Below are 12982 nucleotides of genomic sequence, written 5' to 3'. Positions count from 1 at the left end.
TCATTGTCATCTCTACAGAAGCAACACGACTTTTCATTGTGAATTATTTATTATGAATATTATTTTAAAATAATATTCATATGAGTAGTTATATATCTATGAACATATACGTTTCGAGGCCACGCGCAATAGAATATTGATTAAATTTAATGAAATAGATTATTTATAATATTTTAATAAAGTCACAGCTCGCTACAGCGGTGACACTTTAATAGAGATTCATAAAAATAGTAACATACTTGAAACAATTAAATTATTTTTCGGATGTGCATACCTAGGTGACTAAGTTGAAAGTTAATTGATTTTCATCTACTGATGTGACATAGAATTTTAATGACTCTGTCTCCAAAATCGGTAACCACTTTAAGATAACACAGGAGGTGTCTCCTATCGGCAGCACCCGCAGAGCTAGTTCATCTCACCATCAATTTTTAAAATATTGGAATATAATTAAAAAGAAATATTGTTTTGCAAATTCTAAAAACCAACTTACTATTACTTGCTAATTATTCACTATTTTTTTGCATACTATTGGAGTTATTTGGTTTAGATGGATGGGATAAGTTTATAGATGTGTTTCCATTACACTTTGTTGGGTGAACACATATTTTATTACTTGAGTTTTGCACAAAGTACTATTATAAAATATGTTTTTTTGATTTATTAAGGTTTAATTTTAAAAAGACGTTGTCAAACCAGTCTTTATCATTTTTAAAGAGTTGGAAGTCGTTTTTTCATAATGCTGAGTCTACTGAGCTAGATGGACTAGAATGATATCTATTTGCCAATTCTTTTAATCCACTGAACTTCGATTTTGACCAATACTTATAGATGTCATCGTCCTCGTTAAGTAAGACTTCATTTAAATAGGTATTAAGTTCAGACTCGGCAGTGTTACATTGTTGTAGTTCTCTATAATCTGGCAATATATCTCTAAATAACGATTTTTTTATTATCTGTTGAACTCTCTTGCTCATTAGATGTTGAAATGATATTAGGCCAACTATTATACACTGATTCATGTTCTTGTTTTAAGCTATTAACTGCAATGTTTTTTTCATTTTCTTCAGAAAAAACTTTATCCTTGAATCTGGGATCTAAAATTGTACTAATTGTAAGCAATTTAGTTTTTTCATAATCTGGGAATTGTTTATGGATGATGAATACTAGATATAGTATTGTTATCTATTGTATTGTGGTTATTGTAATGTGATAACAACGACAGATCTATAGTATTTGATTATTGATAACCTAACCTGTGCATTTGTGAATTATAATACTATCAATACTATGCTGATCGATAAGTTTTTTTTTTTTGGTATCGGTTGAAATATCGGTTTTGAAAAAAAAACCGATACCAATAAAACTGATATCACCGATATCGGCCGATATCTAGTATTGGCCCATCCCTACAGTTATTAGGTACTAGAATGCCCAACAAATATTTAATTTTTACAAGGTAGTTTTAATGTTTGAGCTATAGATCTTTTTTTATCATCAAATAAGATAATTTACTTAGTGTACAAATAAAAGTAGGCATAAAATAAGTTTGGAATACATAAATAATTTATTAATGAAGTTATACAAAGTATTTATAAAAAAATAATTGAAAATAATTATAATATAGGTTCTTATTCATAAATTAATTGTTCTTAGACGGTAAAATAATTAAAAAAATTAGGTGAATAAAATAAAGGTAAGCTGTATCTAGAACAAAACACAAATATCAGCAGCTAGCTTGAGTGATTGAGCATGGTGATATTTATTCAAGGGCAGGGGGCAATTCTGGTATTAGTGTTTCTGTAAAATAAACAAATAAATAAGTACATAGTTAATACATATAAAATTAAATAATTGATTAATTAATAACTAATAATCAAATTGTGTTAAACTTTTAAATGATAACTATTTGTTAGCAATTAACTAGGAAATATTAATTAAAACCAAATCACAAACTCCTGGTAAAGGACCTAGACCTCAAGTTAACTGTAGGAAATTTAAGATGTGCAGAAATTCTAATTTATTAGTCATTTGGTTCAACTCCAAGCCTACATCATAAGACAAACATATTACAATGGTGAATCTCTCAAAAGCATCTAAGCCTGAATTTTATAATTTAACTTTCTTACAATTTAAATTTGTAAATTTTAATATTTTATAGTAAATTAAAATTGTGATTTTTATTTATTAGTTGTTACATACCTATGTAATACACTAATAATATGTATAATAATGATCAATCATAGAAGAAATTAGTTAAATTGATATTTAATAATAATTACCTCTAAAGCTATAGCGTATAATATTGTAATTTGCATTTTCCAATATACAGTGTGTTTCTTTTTAAAGGTAACACTAAATAATTCTGTCCAGAGACATAAGATTGATATGCGGTTTTTGGCTGGAGGTAGGGAATACATAAATACACATTTCTTGATGATCTTGCGCAATACAACTTGCATTTTTTTAAGTCAATTTTGTCCTTTTCACCATAGCTCTAAAATCAAAATTGACTAAATGACCAGTTAAAGTTTTGATTTAAATTATTGAATTATTCAACAATCATACTAGAATTTTATGAATTATTATGAAATTTCATGCATTTTTTTTTGTATCCGTAGAATATTATTATATCATTAATTCAGACACTATTAAATAATTTTAATTTAATTTTGAGGAATAATTAACATCAATAAATTAGACGTAAATGTTTAATTTACTGAGAAAAGATTAAACACAATTTTTTTATTTTAATAATTTCTATTATTTATTTGGATAAAAAATGTCTAATAACTATCTAATAAATTTTTTCTTAGTAAATTAAATATTTACGTCTAATTTATGTTAATTAATTCCTCAAAATTAAATTAAAATGATTTAATAATGTGTGCAAGCCTATGGATACAAAAAGAAATGCTTAAAATTTCATAATAATTCATAAAATTCTAGTACGATTGTTAAAAAATTAAATAATTTTAAACTCGTTGTCGTTTAGTCAATTTTGATTTTAGAGTTATGGTGAAAAGGCATAGGCGGAGATCTTGTGAAATTTTAAGGGGGGCTCAAATATTTGATGACAATTGCATTGCCCCCACACCTCCAACAAACTAATTTTTACATTAGATCAGTCATAAAAATTGCTCTCGTTGACTCGTTATCATAACAACTTAAATAGTTACAAACATAAAAAAAAGAATAATTAATGAACGATTTAAATTTAAATATTTCAAACATATCTGAACTAAATTATTTATTAAAAATCTAAATCACAATCTCAAAAGAAATGTATTCCCAAGAACATCAAACAATAAGTAAAATATAATTTAGTATAAAATGGTCAATACGGTTAACGATTCATTCAATAGTGATAAACTTCACGATAGGTTTAATACAGCTATAGCGATAGTCCTATAATAGCTATCGCTTCTCGAGAATTAACAAAAATTAGGAAAAGAAATAATATTTTTCCCATCTAAAATAGAATGGTTTAATATGTTATTCAATATAGATGGCCAATTGGTACAAAATATGTACAATATTAGGTATATAAACACAATATAATATTATTGTGAATTGTGACTTAATTGTTCGTTTTGTTACCGTAAATAATAAATTGGTAAATATTGTGTATGTAATGTACTAGGTACACTTATATAATTGTGGATATAAGAATATAAAATAATGAAAAAAGTTCTGCAAACTATACAAAATTACGGTATTGTTTGTTTAATATTCTTAGGGGGGTCTTTAACTTCAAATCATTTATTTTGAGGGGACTAAGCCCCCGTAAGCCCCCCCCCGATCTCCACCTATGTGAAAAGGACTAAATTGACTTAAAAAAATTTGGTCTATCAGAATTTGGTATTTAAAACACCTGTTGCCATTTAAAAAAATGCAAGTTGTATTGCACATGCGCACAGGGAAAGATCTGAAAATGTAAAAATCATCAAGAAATGTGTATTTATGTATTCCCTACCTCCTCCCGAAAATCGCATATCAATCTGATGTCACTGGACAGAATTATTTAGTGTTACCTTTAAAAAGAAACACTCTGAATAATATACACAATGTTCATGTATAACAATAACTATTAACAATAGTAAAAGTATTCATATAGAACTAGTAAATAATAAATATTATAATTTATATTAAACTATACTTATTAGTTATTACTTACATATTAGAATTATAGTATGATTTATTATAAAGTAATTTTATAAACTTATATATAAAAAAATTGCAGTAGTTTAAAAGTATTAAATAAAGTTAAATTTATACTTAGTGTATGTAGTTTTTTTTTTATAATAGTAGATAGTAGATATACATTATTAATATTATTTTTAAAAAAAATTATTAAAAAACAAAATTAACTGGTTTTATAAATTTAAAACCTAGTTCTAAGTAACTATAAAATGTAGGACCAATATTATTAAAAATAGAAGAACTAAAACCATTAACCACAAAAAATCATTTCAGTTTGAATCCCTAGATTTTACACAAAAAAAGTTAGTTTATATTTAAACAAAAACATTTTATTTGCATTGTTATAGGTAAACATTTTTTTTTTTAAATAAAATTTAATTGTATTTTAAAATATGTTTGTAATAAAGAAGTTTGAGTTATCAAAAGAAATTATGTTGTTAATTCATATGCATGGTGATTAGAGTACGTAACCACCAATAAAACTTAAATAACTTAGTAATTAAATTCAATTTTATGAAAATAGTGGTACCTGGATAACTGAGAAAATGCAATGCATGATATCCGCATGGTCAATGCAACAATTTAGGGTTTATAGAATTCATCAAAACTTAATATTTAAAAGGAGACGATAATGACCCAGAACAGTTTATTTTAATTAAGAACTGAGGAATATGAAACCATGAAAAATATATTAACAAAAAGTGTATTCTCTAGCTTATACAAACTTCTTCAAGCAGTCATGTCTTTACCTATTGTATCAGCTACATGTGAGAGAAGTTTTTTAGCTATGCATAAAATGAAGACATGGGTATGTATTTGTATGTTTTAAGACCAATTCAACAATTCGGAAATTTTGTACATAGAAAAATATTTAAATTGATATAGAAAATGTTATTGTTACATTTGCATCTAACGTGGTACATAGTTTTAAAATAAAATTCAGAATTAATAATTATTCGAATTCTTATTATTTAATTCAAACTTTTTTTCATGTATTTATGAGGGATTAATTACAGGGACATACCACATTAACAGTTCAAAGTTTAAAGTTTTAAACACACCCGCAGGTCACTTTCAACCGTGTTTTTAACTGTCTTTGAATATTGATACAACTGTTTCTCTTAAGGTCTATAATTCAATGCCAATGGCTACACATAAACAAATAATTTCCAATAATGTTTATTTGAAAAATAACCATGGATACAATAACAGAATCGTTTTAAGTTATTTGAAAAAAAATATTTTATATGTATATTATAATGTGTATGCATATTAAAATATTATATTGATCTCAGTTTGGATTTAAAGTTCTCAAATTAATTAACTCCCCCACAAGCTGAGCTTAATGGGGTTAGTTAATTAATTACAATAATAAATATAATTTCTATGTATTGTTATTTATTTTGTTGTATAGAAGTTTGATTTCATCTTATAATATAAATATTGGGTAGGTAATATTAATAAAAAAGCATGAGACACACATACATTTTGAGAGATAGGTACAAACTTATTAGTAAATGAGTTTGTGTTGAATTTTGATTTATTTAAACCCCTAAGATATTTCCAATGTCGAATTTTAATAATTGTTATACTAATAAATAAAACAATGGAAGAATTTCAACAAATACAGGAAACTCAAGAAACTTATCACCACAAATTTAAAATTATACTTAATATTATTCCATATTTCCTATACAAGAAGACAATTTAACTGAAATGCATAAGATATTATGTATGTATTAATTTAAGAAATATTTACCATAAAGAGTAACTGTTACTTCAGCAGTTCCTAATATATTTGATGCTTTGCAAATATAATCACCATATTGACGGTTTTCAACTGTGATAATTTGTAATGTAGTGTCTGTTAATTGATCTGTGGTTGCAAAATGTGATATACTAAAATATTGTCAAAGTAAAACCACATTAAGTTTTATTTAACTGCATAGATTTTTATGAGTGCCAAAAATGTAGTATACCTGTAATGTTGATTATTGGATAGTTCTACTCCATTATTTAACCAAATGATAGCTGGTGGAGGATACGCCTCAACATGACACACAATATCTATGTCATAACGTAAAGCTTGTCCCAAACTAGTTTCAGGAACTGTAATTACTGGAGCAAATTCTACTTCAATGGCAATATTACGTCTGGCACCTTTTCCAACACCATTTTCAGCTACACAATAATAGGTTCCACGATCTCCTTTTGTTATAGCAGGAATCTTCAAAATGTTACCTCTATAACATCAAATGTATGCTTTGATTATATCAGTTTTAGCATTTTAACCATGTATGAATTAACTTTTAATTTGCTAATGTAGGTATTTAGTATAGATTCTAAGCGGACGGATGTATGTATTGATTTTAAAATAATGTGTTTTTTCTGTCTGTTATCACTTTTTAAAGCACTAAAAATGATTTCATTTTCTACTTCAGCATTTTTTAATGTTGGAAAGTGAATCTTTATGATACATTGGGGGATCAAAAGTAAAATATTCATAAAAGTTTTCAAAATCTCAAGAGGACATTTTTTTTAAAAAAAAACAGGTATTTTTCCTCAAAATCAGTTTTTTATTTGGTTTTTTAAGATTGGTCCTTAAAATGTTGAATGTTTGAAAATTCAATAGCAATATTAGAAAAAAATTAATTCCAATCAATGTTTCATAGTAAAATAAATTTCTATAATAGTAATATCTTATGAAATATACTTATGAAAGCTGACAGACCCGTCTAAGCTCAGAGTCGATTTTTGTATACAATATTTATATCACTGAATTCTAATTTAACACATCTACTACAGTAACCCACACAATACTTTATGTACAACAAAGCAATACCATCTTGCCCACTTTATATTTCTATTATGTTTTGTACCTGTACATTGATCCACCAATAGGTAAAATTGCATTGTTTGCTCGCCTCCAAGAAATTCTTGGACTAGGAAATCCACCAGCATAACATTCAAGTTCCACTAGTTGACCTTCTTTTACAACTAATGATCTGGTCGAGTTGTCAGAAATAAATGGACGTCTACGTATCACTAACTCAACAGAAGCTGATATTTTTTTATTAATTTCAAGCACCACATCACAGCGATAGAGACTCGCATCAGTTTCTTGAATATCATTAATCTGAAAACATATATTATTTCCATATTTGATTGTTATTTAATAAGCATGCAGAGCTTGGAAGCTATTTTCATGATATCTCTGGATACCCGTAATATGTATCGATTGTTGTCCATCTCTCGTCTCAATGATAATCTTGGATCACTGACAATAAGTGAACCTCCAGATGAGAATATGATAGGTTCAGTTAGTTTTTCATTGTCAACCTTAACCCACAAAACGTTGAAATCCTGGGCATATAATGTTGTACATGCCATTTCTGCCGTATCACCAACTTCTTTTACAAGTTTTTGTGTAATATGTGATATCATAGGTGATCTTTGAGAATAAGCTAAAATTAAAATTTAATTTGTATTAATAATTAGATAATTTTGAGTTGTCAATTTTAATATTGCAGTAAATTTACAAATTATATAATTTACAGGTAAGAATATTATACTTGTTCTCTTAAGGAGTTTTGTTTGTTGATATCATTTAAGAGTAAGTTATAAGTATTATAAATATGTGGAATATTTAAAGGTGGAAGAGATGATACAAAAAAATCTTGAGTATTCAAAAATATGAGTTCCAAGTATATTTAAAAATTCTAAAAATCAAAATTTGAATATATGCTTAATTTTAACATAAAAATAGGATGAGCATGCTTAAAAATTACCCTGTAAATTGTATTGTAGTCTATATAATATATTGTTTTAAATATAAAAACAATGAAAAATAAATATATTTGTTATAAACACAGTTTATTAAAATGTATTCAATCAAAAAAATTTATTAAATTTATTGTGTATATTTTTCTTATACGGAGGTGGTGTTTATGCTTTCAACATAATAATTGATCTAATTTCATACTTTTGGAAATAATTGATAATGAATCAACAAGAAGTTCAGAAAAAAAATACAGTTTAATAAAAATAAATGTATTAATATTATTGACATAATATGCAACATATTAATAGGTAGTATAATAAGCATAATTTAAATATAAAATGTTCAAATGATACAAAGTTCTAGTTAGCTTTAAATTTTAGGTATATGTTATTTAACAGCTGATACATTTGTATGAGAAATATCACTATTTAAATTAATAATTAAATATGAAATACATTCATACAAATTGACAAGAGCCCTTAAATTTGTTGATAATGTTTATTATTATTATTATTATTATTATTATCATTTAATATGAATCTCACTCTTCAAATTTAAGTTTAATATTTTTGTTTAGGTTGTAAATTACTAATAGATATATATATTTTTATACTAAGAAAAAATAATTATTATTATTTTCAAATTGATTATTATGTATCATTCAATAGTCAAACTTGTGTAGGAACCAACCTTGTTAAAATATAGAGCTCAGCCCTTGAGTTTAAATTAATGAATAAAGAAGAATATGTAGATATTTTCTGTGTAATGAATCTGTTCTACTATTCAACAGCACAGTAAAGAATATTGGACAAAACTTAGAAAATACTATTTAAATTTATTGTTATTATTATTATTGTAGGGTTTTTGTTGTAATTAAACTCATTGATATTTTAAATTACTCTGATACCCATTATCACACCCATATCTCTAATAAAATTAATTATTTTTAAATACAATTTTTTCATTTATTTAAGTGGTTGGTTATTTTTAAATTAATTTTTGGAATTTTTAGGGAATATTATTCTTAGGGCATTTTTGTCAGTGTTGTTTATGTGTCTTTTAGGTCATCGACAACCCAACTCTAACAATAACTATTGCAAAAGTTTTTGTGAATTATTTACTAAAAACAAGTTTCTATTCTTACCCTTTAGTATGGTAGGTATAGTATTATAGTAGGAAAATTTAGTAATATACAATTTGTAATGAAATAATGTACTGATACTAAAATAACTATAAAAAGTCCAAATAGAAGTTACATACTTTGTTCAAGTTGAGAAACATAGTTGGCGGAGATAAGTCAAGGAACACTCGTTTGTCGCCACTCACTGAGTCAACTAACCGTATATCTACCGTGTAATATTGCAATGCCCTTGAGCACAAGTCGGTTGACTATTTTTCTTAGCTTAAACTAAGTATAGGAGTTTTGTTTGGGAGTGGCCCATAAGGTTTCAAAACTTAAGTTCAAAACTGTTAATATCTTATAAACCACAAACTAAAATATAAGTATAGGTATGTATCTTAATCAGTACTTATTATAACTGTTAAATAATGTGGATAGGTGCCTAAAAAAGATATAAACCACAAATGCTACAAAATACGAAGAAGCCCAAAAACTGATACTAGTGTTTATCCAAAAGTTTACTGTTAAGAGTAGGTCAGAGATAGATATTACATTTGATACGTTTTGTCAATGATCTGTACATAATATAATGTTTAATGTTTTTATTAACCACAGACTTCTACACATATCTATAATAGTAGCATTGAACATTGCAACATGGATAGTGATCTACTAAGTAGTACAAGTAAATAAAAAAATAATAACATGGGGGGATAGAGCCTTTAACTTCTTCACTTAAACATACCACTGGACGGGAGCTGGTCATGAAATCAGTTAGACAACGGATATAGGCTCAGACCATCAGCCGATCTAACTATGATGACCGCCTCCATTAGTGTTACACATTTACTTACCGAGTTGTATGCATAGGAAGAAGAGTACTCCATACATTTTCATTTCGGAATTTCCGCAAGCCATATCGACAATTGCTGATTTAGTCATATAATAAAACGTCTTCCGCGAAAGAGAAATTTAGAAATGAATAACTGTTAATACGCAGCAAAAAACACAAAGTAGAATAACAATTGTTTGCGTAATCATTAATGCCGTTTGAGTTATTAGGGTGAAGGGAAGCAATGTCGTCGGATGAGTTGAGTCAAAGAGAATAGACAGTCGAACCAAATACGATATAACCAGGTTACAGCGGTGCTGTATCGAGGTGATTAACATATTATATGCACCCGTGCTCTTATCGACGGGACGGAAACTCTTATATACTAGTGCTGCCATCTATCAACGACAGAATCTATTCGTCTAATATCAATGATAACTCTTAAGTCATAATAAATTATGAAATTTATGGGCATTATTTTTTTTCTTAAAATAACTAATTAGTAATTTTATTAGGCCTTTTTTCCATTATAGGACGTGGACTAAAGGATCAAAATCTAAAACAACTAACAACTTCAAAGTTTTTATTTTATAAGTAAACATTTTAAATAATGAACACAATAATCATTTTGAATAGTATTACCTAGTAAGTTTAAAATTAATTATTGCTGTGTCTATACGCCCGACCATAGTCGGTAAGATAAGAAACTCCCGACCATACACGAATAGGAATACCACTTTTAGGTAGTTATATCAGTATTCAGTTAGTAATTTGATGATTTGAGAAACAGTGAGGATTCATGATAATATTATAATATGATTGATTTATTATTTATTTGTTAATTTCATTGTATTTATTTCTTATTTTCTTTAAAACCAGTACAAAACCAATACGATCCTGTGCGTTTTGATTTTATACTAAATCCAACACAAGTTGCATCAAACCATACTAAGCAAGAATCACACAAAACACACTCCGATCCAATGTCATGGTTACAAACAGGGCATATCCATGTCATACATTTTTTTTTTAATTACATTCAATATGGCTTTCTATGCATATTTGGTGCAGTAAGGTCTTATGATATGGATATCAACGTCTTCCTCCATAATACTGTTGCAAATAATTTCATGGCGGCATTCAATATCCTTCTCCTCTATGATATATTTGTCTTTCTTAACTTGATCGACTACTTTTTTTGCCGTAAGCCATTCCATTATAATATTTTCTTTAATTTTAAAATGTTTCTGCGCAAATACAGTAGGCTTACTAATGGCTCGTTTTTTTGGAAGACCTATTGATGTTAGTGCAGCTCCCTTTGGTCTTCCGGGGCATTTTACTTTTTTTGGTAGTTTGACATCTGATAGAATAATAGTTCCTTTCTGATCCATACTACATATTTTAGTTTCAACAGTTTCAGTGTCGTTATCATTCACTAAAGGTATACAATTATAAAATTAAATATAAATTTATTTTTTATCAAATTTTAATTAATTACCCGCAGAAATAGCACATCCAGTTTCTACCACCTGATTCACACTACACTCAGTTTCAACAATTTATTCTATCAAAAAATCTTTGTTTTTGCTCCAAAGATTAACTATTTGCTGTAGCTGACATATCCTTCGTTCAAAACTGAATTGGGAAACTTCTGACAAAAGTTCTGCAAATTTTGCTGTCTGAATGGATGCTTTTCTGTACTTTTCAGATGTTGTCAACATTTTGTTATTTTTCTTTGGATGTTGAATTTCAATTTCTATATTTGAATTGGTCTGTTCAGGAGGATTACTTAGTAATTTCTGACTTTTTATGTAATAATTCCTCGTCCATCTCACATCGCACAGATTTTCAACGAATATGGGGTTGTTTGTTACTCTTCTTTTATTGATGATATGCCTACATGGTAATCTCATAAACTTGTAAAAACTACACGAACATGAATTAAGTGCTGTATCTTTTAGAACTTCTTTTGTTGGGCAAAAACTTTTTTTTAATGAAATTAAATGCATATGTAGTAAGAAGTTTATAATATTTTCTTCATCTACGTTTTGAAACACTTTTGTTGGTCTTTTTTGAATAACCTTCATTGTACAGTGATTTCGTTCCGAAAAAAATTGAGCATGTCTCTTCGCTATTTCTCTTAATGTTAATATTGTATCTGGTATTTCGTCAAGAAATTCTGCATCGGTTGTCTGTAGAACATTTCTGCTTAACCACGTATTTATAATTATTAGGTATACGTCGTCAATCTATATCTATATCCTTAAAATAGCCGGTTGTAATGTACCTACTAATGTAGGTAAAAACCAAAAATTTGTAATGTATACAATTGATATGATTTTATAAATAAGTACTCTATTGACACAGTTTATGAATAGGAACTAGGAAATTATGTTAAAGTCAATATTAAAAAAGTAGATCGTGGACAAGACCGTTGTCAGAAAAATATATAGGGGGGGTTTGAGTATAAATATGTTACATTATACATTAAAATATGAAAATCAAGGCCTTAGCCAGAAATTTCGGGAGGGGGGGGGGGGTTGAACGCTCACTTTTGAACATTTCTCCACCATGATTCAGTTAAGTGAAATCGGCATCTCCATTGTTGTATTCTCCCAGACTTTTTCTATAGCTTTATGAATTGCTAATTCAAAATCAACGGTAACTTTTTCTGGTGAGAACAGAGAACCAAGTGTATTAGGTTATTCAACAATTATAGTAAACACAAATTCATTCGTTTTGATGGATATAACAATGAGCAAACAAAATACTAATGGAATATAATGTTCATTTTTAGATCCATGTAAAGTGAATATTTGATTAAAAAATTTTGATGCATATTTAAAAGTACCATCTACGTTTACATTTTCGGCTTGGCTAAGAATAATACATTTTTTTCACATGAAAAAATCAATACATTTTTATTTTTTATCATTAATTAATAAAAAGACTCTCCTTTAGTAGTAGGTAATAATTTTTTCCGTATCAAAAAGTGTATGCACTTCATTAATATAAGTGGGGTTAGGAAAGAGGGCACTTTTACGAT

At 27.4% G+C, this 12982-nt stretch overlaps 1 protein-coding gene across 1 annotated transcript; it reads right to left on the bottom strand.

The window, feature by feature from the left end:
• Positions 1 to 1657: 1657 nt before the first annotated feature.
• Positions 1658 to 10147, bottom strand: LOC111026597 (lachesin-like). The gene is made up of 6 exons (XM_022304695.1): positions 9959 to 10147; positions 7426 to 7667; positions 7083 to 7339; positions 6183 to 6446; positions 5963 to 6102; positions 1658 to 1800 (listed from the first exon to the last, which is right to left on the bottom strand). The coding sequence occupies exons 1-6, from the start codon at positions 10044 to 10046 to the stop codon at positions 1763 to 1765; spliced, it is 1029 nt and encodes a 342-aa protein (XP_022160387.1). The 5' UTR covers positions 10047 to 10147; the 3' UTR covers positions 1658 to 1762.
• Positions 10148 to 12982: the final 2835 nt, after the last annotated feature.

This window comes from Myzus persicae, unplaced genomic scaffold, assembly GCF_001856785.1.
Source record: "Myzus persicae strain clone G006 unplaced genomic scaffold, MPER_G0061.0, whole genome shotgun sequence".
Lineage (NCBI taxonomy): Eukaryota > Metazoa > Arthropoda > Insecta > Hemiptera > Aphididae > Myzus > Myzus persicae.
This window is presented reverse-complemented; position numbering and strand designations above follow the sequence as displayed.